Source organism: Phyllobates terribilis, unplaced genomic scaffold (genome assembly GCF_046119375.1).
Source record: "Phyllobates terribilis strain yellow unplaced genomic scaffold, ASM4611937v1 Scaffold_70__1_contigs__length_7381418, whole genome shotgun sequence".
Taxonomy (NCBI): Eukaryota; Metazoa; Chordata; class Amphibia; order Anura; family Dendrobatidae; genus Phyllobates; species Phyllobates terribilis.
In genome coordinates, this window is record NW_027362830.1 from 2,137,344 (window position 1) to 2,145,330 (window position 7,987).

The following is a 7,987-nucleotide window of genomic DNA, read 5'->3' on the forward strand; positions in this document are numbered from 1 at the left end:
CCTTCACACCCTAGCCGCATGGATGTCAGCGCCGCTCCCCGGTCCTCCCTTCACACCCTAGCCGCATGGATGTCAGCGCCGCTCCCCGGTCCTCCCTTCACACCCTAGCCGCTGATGTCCCCACAGTATCTGCATGGTGTTACAAAGGTCCGGACATTTGTGTTAAAAATCGCTGATTGGTCGCCGACGCTATTTAAATGTGGTGCCAAAATCGGTGATTGGTCGCGCCCAGCGTCGGCGACCAATCAGCGATTTTTAACACAATTGTCCGGACCTTTGTAACACCATGCGGATACTGTGGGGACATCAGCGGCTAGGGTGTGAAGGGAGGACCGGGGAGCGGCGCTGACATCCAATTGGTCGCAGCCGCTATTTAAATGTGCCGCACAAATCGGTGATTGGTCGCGGTCTTGGCCCGCGACCAATCACTGATCTTGCCGCAAAAGTTAAACACTACTGTGCTGATTGGTCGCGGACGCTGCCCGCGACCAATCACCGATTTGGGCGCCAAATTTAAATATCGGCCGCGACCAATCACCGATCTTGGCTCCACATTTAAACACCGCTGTACTGATTGGTCGCGGACGCTATTTAAATGTGGCGCCAAAATCGGTGATTGGTCGCGCCAAGCGTCGGCGACCAATCAGCACAGCGGTGTTTAAATGTGGAGCCAAGATCGGTGATTGGTCGCGGCCGATATTTAAATTTGGCGCCCAAATCGGTGATTGGTCGCGGGCAGCGCCAGCGACCAATCACCGATTTTTAACACAAATGTCCGGACCTTTGTAACACCATGCGGATACTGTGGGGACATCAGCGGCTAGGGTGTCAAGGGAGGACCGGGGAGCGGCGCTGCGGGTCCGGATACTTCTGCTGCGAGCAGTCGCTCATCTCCCGGCTTCTCGCAGCGGAAGTAGCCGCACAGGCAGCGGCGCTCCCCGGTCCTCACTAATACGATTCCGCTCCCCGGTCCTCACCAATACGATTCACTGATTGGTCTCGCTCTCCACACGCGACCAATCAGTGATCTTGGCGCTAAAGTTAAACACCGCTCTGCTGATTGGTCGCGGCCGCTGCCCGTGACCAATCACCGATTTGGGCGCCACATTTAAATAGCGGCCGCGACCAATCACCGATCTTGCCGCCACATTTAAACACTGCTGTGCTGATTGGTCGCGGACGCCAGACGCGACCAATCAGCGATTTTGGCGCCAAATTTAAACCCGCTCCGCTAGTTGGTCGCGGATGCGGGCCGCGACTACTCAGCATTACTGGCGCCAAATTTAAACACCGCTCTGCTGATTGATCGCGGTCGCTGGCCGAGATCAATCAGCAGTATTGGCGCCAAATTTAAACACCGTTCTGCTGATTAGTCGCGGTCGCCGTCCGCGACCAATCAGCAATATTGGCGCAAAATTTAAACACCGCTCTGCTGATTGGTCGCGGTCGCCATCCGCAACCAATCAGCAGTATTGGCGCCAAATTTAAACCCCGCTCTGCTGATTGGTCGCGGGCGGCGATTGCGACCAATCAGCATTATTGGCGCCAAATTTAAACCCCGCTCTGCTGATTGGTGGCGGCCGGCTGTCTCGACCAATCAGCAATTTTGGCGCCAAATTTAAACCCCGCTCTGCTGATTGGTCGCGGTTGCCGGCCGCGACTAATCAGTATTGTTGGCGCCAAATTGCCGGCCGCGACTAATCAGCATTATTGCCGCCAAATTTAAACACCGCTCTGCTGAATGGTCGTGGCCAGTCACCACTATTGGCGCCAAATTTAAACACCGCTTTGCTGATTGGTCGCGACCGGCGGCTGCAACCAATCAGCATTATTGGCGCAAAATTTAAACCCCGCCCTGCTGATTAGTCGCGACTGCCGGCCGTGACCAATCAGCGATATAGCCGCTAAATTTCAACACCGCTTTGCTGATTGGTCGCGGTTGTTGGCCGCGACCAATCAGCGATTTTGGCGCCAAATTTAAACACCGCTCTGCTGATTGCGCCCGGTCTGCCGCATACATATTCTAGAATACCCGATGCGTTAGAATCAGGCCACCATCTATAAATCTATACTTAACTTCCGATGGCCCCCGCAGTCTTGCTTCGCTCCGTCCTGGCTGCCGGCAGATCGCGGTACACTGAAGGACCTGCTGTCACATGACTATGACGTCAGCGCAGGTCCTTCAGTCCATCGCGAGCTGCCGGCATGGGAGGACGAGCGCAGCGGGGGCCGTCAGAAGGTAAATATAACATTTATTTTATATTTTATTCTTTTTTTTGACAGGTTCTATGGTACCCGGGTCCGGAAGAGAGTCTCCCATCCTCCACACGCGGGTACCATCCGCACATTGAACGCATGTATTCCGCATGTGCTTATCTAGTGAAGTGGAATCCATTTGTTCCAATGCAAGTCAATGGCGGCGAAAAAGCAGCGCTTACGCGAAATAATTGGTAGTGCTGCGTTTTTTTCCGCAATGATAATCCGCAGTGGAAATTTCCGCAGCATGTGCACAGCACATGCGGACTATCATTGGGGAACATGGCAGACCTTCTAACATGCGTTTTTAAGCGTTTCTGCAGCGTTTTTGCCATGCCGAAACGCTTAAAAAACGCATTGTGGGCACACAGCCTTAGGCCATGTGCCCACGCAGCGTTTTTGTAGCATTTTTGCGGCATTTTTAAAAATTGTGTATTGGAATTCCTTAACACGTGGTCTGGGTAATATAGCAGACCTATAGGTATATAGGATTATAATGTTTATTACAATATTATGCTTATATAAGAGATTTCAAGAATGTGGAATGTTAATTGTAAGATATAGTAACTGCAAGTTATCAGACGGTAATGGGCAAGCTGAAAGGATATATCGGAGAGATGCATGTATGTTATTTTATTATTGTATGTACTGGTTTCTTGTTTTGTAAAAAAAAAAACTAATGAAAAAACTCAAAAATTTATTGGATTAAAAAAAAAGAATAGGAAAAAGGTTTCTACACTGTGTGGGTTCTCTGGTGCTTAATTAAAGCTGATTTCCATTTAACACATTTCCCACATTCTGAACATGAAAAATGCTTCTCCCCTGTGTGAGTTCTCTGGTGTCTAACAAGACCTGATTTCTGGTTAAAACATTTCTCACATTCAGAACAGGAAAAAGGCTTCTCCCCTGTGTGAGTTCTCTGGTGGTTAACCAAAGCTGATTTATTGTAAAAACATTTCCCACATTCTGAACATGAAAAAGGCTTCTCCCCTGTGTGAGATCTCTGGTGATTAACCAAAACTGATTTATGGTTAAAACATTTCCCACATTCTGGACAGGAAAAAGGCCTCTCCCCTGTGTGAGATCTCTGATGTCTAACAAGTTCGGATTTCCGGTTAAAACATTTCTCACATTCAGAACAGGAAAAAAGCTTCTCCCCTATGTGAGTTCTCTGGTGCTGAACCAAAGCTGATTTATTGCAAAAACATTTCCCACATTCTGGACAGGAAAAAGGCCTCTCCCCTGTGTGAGATCTCTGATGTCTAACAAGTTCGGATTTCCGGTTAAAACATTTCCCACATTCTGAACATGAAAAAGGCTTCTCCCCTGTGTGAGTTCTCTGGTGAATAACAAAATATGATTTCTGGTTAAAACATTTCCCACATTCTGAACAGGAAAAAGGCTTCGCCCCGGTGTGAATTATGTGATGTCTAACAAGATCGGTTTTCCGGTTAAAACATTTCCCACATTCTGAACATGAAAAAGGCTTCTCCCCGGTGTGGGTTCTCTGGTGAATAACCAAAACTGATTTACGGTTAAAACATCTCCCACATTTGGAACAAGAAAATCTATTGTCCACTGTGTGTATTTTTTGACTTATAGACTTTTCGAGGGTAAAACTATTTCCATTTTCTGGTAGTGAATATGTCTTCTTTGCTTTAGGAGCAGTTCGTTTTTCAATCCTTAATTTTTTATTTTGACTTTCCTTAGTAGTCGGTAATGAATCAGAAGACAGGACCTGTTTCATAGGATCAGATGACAAATCTTTGCTGTGAAGGGATGATGGTATATATGGAGTAATGATATTCACTTCAATTGTATCCTGTGGGATCTCAAGATCATCAGATTTAAAAATCTCCTGTCCCTCTGATCTCCTGGTACAGTCATCTGCCAAGAAAAAAAACATTAATTTTGAATAAAACAACCTTGAAATTTATATTTTTGAGCATTTCTACTTAAAATGTCTGTAGAAATCACAACTTATTGACAGAATGACAGTGAATGACAATTCACAGACTAATAGAAAACTTCTTAGGATGAACCAATGGAACGTGGTGTTCAACGGTTTGTTCATTCTGCCTCCAAAATATGGAATAAGAAGCCACCAAGCAATGTTATGCAGATGAAAATGATACCAATAAAAACTTTTACTCATCCATAAACCAATCCAGCAATATCCGCTCTCCCAAAGTCAGATCTCCCCCTCTCTTCTGAGCCTTGCAGTGCGCCCAAACCACATTTATCATCCATGTATTTGGCATTACTATAGTGAGAAGAACCCTCTTCATTTACGGTGTGTGTCTCCTGGAGCACAATCTGGGCACTATGTGTTGGGTAATAAAATGGCCAATGTGCAATTTTTACTCTCCAACGTCGACTGTGAGCTAATGTCCAGAAAATGGCCGTGGAATCAAAATAGTCACTACTCCTATAGATTAATTCATTGAGGGTTATAATTTCCAAAATGGAGTCACTTTATGGGGATTTCTATTGCTCTGGTTTTCTGCTATTTTGTCATATTAAGGTTTCTACAAATGTTGTGTCCCATCTCCTCTGGGATCTGCAAGATCTGCATTCAAATAGCTAAATGGCGCTCCTTCCCTTCTTACCCTGCCATGTGCCCAGACAGTAGTGTACAACCGTATATAGGGGATTGTCACATTCAAGAGTAGCTGGAAATAATTTGTAAGGTCCATTTGTTTCCTATTATCCTTTGTGAAGAATTCCAAAGTTATCATCACATAAAGTGACACACGTCAGATTTGAAAAATGGAACCTGATTAGGAACAAAAAACTGTCTGCGGGAAGGGGTTAAATCAGAGGATTTTGGGAACGAACTGTTGTAGTCAAAAACTGTGAGTATAGACAGTAACACATCTACTGAAATGATGGAACTGAACAGTCTTCTCAGTAAATAGTGAGTAACTAGTGGTGAAGCCTCTCTGGGGTAATTAGAGTCTGGGGCTCGGGGGCTCTTCATCATCTAAACTATCGTAAGGGACAATATTTTCTGTCAGATAAATTTCAAGAAGAAATATTAGACATTGAAGTAGAACTTTTTATAATAGTGCAGAGATGAGGGGTCTTAAATTTAGACCTCAGCATTGGGAAGAGGTAATGGAGACCTTCTTTTAAAGACCACCATGGAGTTACATTGACCCAAAAGTGAGTCAGGCCGATCCCACCATAATCAAACTATCATAGAGAATGAACCTGTAAAAAAGACAGAATAAAAGATATGTTACATCCCCAACAACAACGTATATATAAGGGAGAGCTCCATCACTAAACCGGAGTCGCACTCATTTATGGTGGACCATTGGAGGTATGATGAGTCCTGACCAGGAGAGTAGCGAAAGTATTAGTGCCCCCATTTCAGGACAGATTGTGCAGGAATCTGAATTCTTTAGGATTGAAAATATAATGGAATTTATGATGTGGAGTGAATCCATGAAACCAGGGCTCGAGCCATGCCACCACATCTCCTGCAGGCGTGAATAGATGTATATTACAGCCATCAGCCACGCACAGCTTAGAGACATATCATGGCACAGGTGTAATGTTATTTATGTAGTTTATCAAGATCCTGTTTGAAGATAGTTTGAAAAGTCAGGATAAAGGGAAACTCCGTTGTTATTGTACAGAAATTCACACTTGGCCCTCACTGCACATTTAATGTTGTCGATCATAAAAGTGAAGCTTGGCCAGAAAGACTGGACCTGGTCTTGTAGGGACCATATGAGAACATTCAGCAGCACAGAAGGGAGAGAAGTTAGATTCATCCAAAAAGATATCAGGGATCTAGGAAGCCAACAGCATCATTACCCTCCGCTTTTTCTTACAGGCCCATCAGAATACTTTTCTTCAAGTGATTTTCTCACTTGTCAGCACTTTCTACGTAAGCTGTCATTTGGATTTGGAGTTTACAGATCTGGGCAGGTAACGGTCAGCGTCTACTAATCCCAGGGGGTAGGTGGATCCTCCAGGTTGTAAGTTCTACAGAAAAGGTCTTTTAAAATTACACAAAATAATGTGAACATTTTTGGATGGAGGAAAATGTTGTGGTCTAGAGGGAAAATGGTGATCACACGATTGTGATACGGCCGGACTACACCACCGATAAAGCAGCCACAGCCGGTGACTGAGAAGAATCTGTGACTTCTCTGCATTTAGTGGTTACTACTCACCTGGGTAGTCATATGTAGGAATATCCTCTTTACACCGCTCATCACCCCTCACATATGTCTCTGTAGTATTAATATGAGTCAGATCTTCACCCTGAAACAAATATTGTAAAAGTCACAGACAGATGGAGAAGTCACATCTATGATCAGCTCTAATCCTGCCATCTCCACCATTCTCATTACACAAGTATAAACCATATAATACTGGTGGATAAAACAAGACAGAGCACAAGACCTTCACAGCCGTCTACACATCATAGGGGAGATCTCAGGACACCTTCTCTCCATCTACCTGATGATCCTGAGGAACATTGGGATCTTCTTTACAGTCCTGTGGAAGAAGAGGACGGGGACATCTCTCTGGTGTTGTCCTCTTACTGGATAGATCTGGAGGAAACACATACAGGAACTGAATTCATTCTTTACATACAGATAATTATAGGCCGTGTGTATTTAGTCCTGTCTATTACCTGGTGATGTGAGGGGCTGGGGAACCTCCATCATGATGTCCTTGTACAGATCTTTGTGTCCTTCTAAATATTCCCATTCCTCCATGGATAAATAGACAGCGACATCCTGACACCTTATAGGAACCTGACACATACAATGATACCATCATCCCCCCGATCCCTCCATAGCGTTACTGTATAATGTCCCAGCATTCCCAGCAGTGTCACCTCTCTAGTCAGCAGCTCAATCATCTTGTAGGTGAGTTCTAGGATCTTCTGGTCATTGATGTCCTCATGTATCAGGGGGTGAGATGGAGGCCCTGTGATTGGGCTCAGGGGTCTTCCCCATCCCTCAGACACATGGTCCTGACAGCGCTCATTAGAGGTCTTCTTCACTACTGTGTAATCCTGGTTATGGAGAGACACATTAATAAATCTCAGTACAGACATTTCCAGAGTCCTCACCTCTCCAGTTCTGTCCATCTGTTATTCCCATAGATAAGAATGATGTAATGTGACGTCATCAGAATCTCTCACCTCTCCAGTAAGCCGGAAGAGGATCTCTAGGGTGAGGTGTAATATCCTCTCCGCCATCTTCTCTCTGTCCATGTCCATCCTTGATAAGAGATTCAGAAAAATTCTCTTAATATAGAAGATCTTCACTGAGAGGATCTGATATTGTAGAGACTTGAATGAGAAGAAGATGAGCCGATGTAACATCATAAAGAATTCTGTGTAATAATACAATTACTGGAGACAATAAGGGAAATATATCAGGAGATAGAATGTGTAGATATTGTGTTCTCTAGTTTTTTATGGACTGGAACATAAGTTGAATTGCTGACTTAGACATCTCCTCCATACTTCCAATCACTGGCTAAGTTGGCCACGGCTTCAGTAAGAATCACACAGAAACCCAAGCAGCAATGGTATTTTTATTATTTTACAACATTCTGCTTTTGTCCCTGACGTACTAATAAAACCTATATATTTTAGGCCACAGACAACAAGCAGTTTCTTCCTCGGAGTCGGCAGCTGAATACGTTTCTTATAGACTCATCTTCCATAACGCTAATTCTCGTCATATACATTACACAT

At 44.6% G+C, this 7,987-nt stretch overlaps 1 protein-coding gene across 1 annotated transcript; it reads right to left on the reverse strand.

The window, feature by feature from the left end:
- Positions 1-1,959: 1,959 nt before the first annotated feature.
- Positions 1,960-7,571, reverse strand: LOC141194392 (uncharacterized). The gene is made up of 6 exons (XM_073662296.1): positions 7,427-7,571; positions 7,118-7,297; positions 6,911-7,034; positions 6,733-6,827; positions 6,444-6,534; positions 1,960-4,143 (listed from the first exon to the last, which is right to left on the reverse strand). The coding sequence occupies exons 1-6, from the start codon at positions 7,502-7,504 to the stop codon at positions 2,990-2,992; spliced, it is 1,722 nt and encodes a 573-aa protein (XP_073518397.1). The 5' UTR covers positions 7,505-7,571; the 3' UTR covers positions 1,960-2,989.
- Between the last annotated feature and the right edge of the window lie 416 nt (positions 7,572-7,987).

What these genes read in the sequence shown, in the direction of transcription:
- LOC141194392 (XM_073662296.1), bottom strand. Translation starts at nt 7,504, where the DNA reads ATGGACATGGACAGAGAGAAGATGGCGGAGAGGATATTACACCTCACC. An exon ending in TCTTCCGGCTTACTGGAGAG is followed by an intron (nt 7,298 to 7,426) that starts GTGAGAGATTCT and finishes CTCCATAACCAG; the next exon opens with GATTACACAGTAGTGAAGAA. An exon ending in ATGTTCCTCAGGATCATCAG is followed by an intron (nt 6,535 to 6,732) that starts GTAGATGGAGAG and finishes TATTTGTTTCAG; the next exon opens with GGTGAAGATCTGACTCATAT.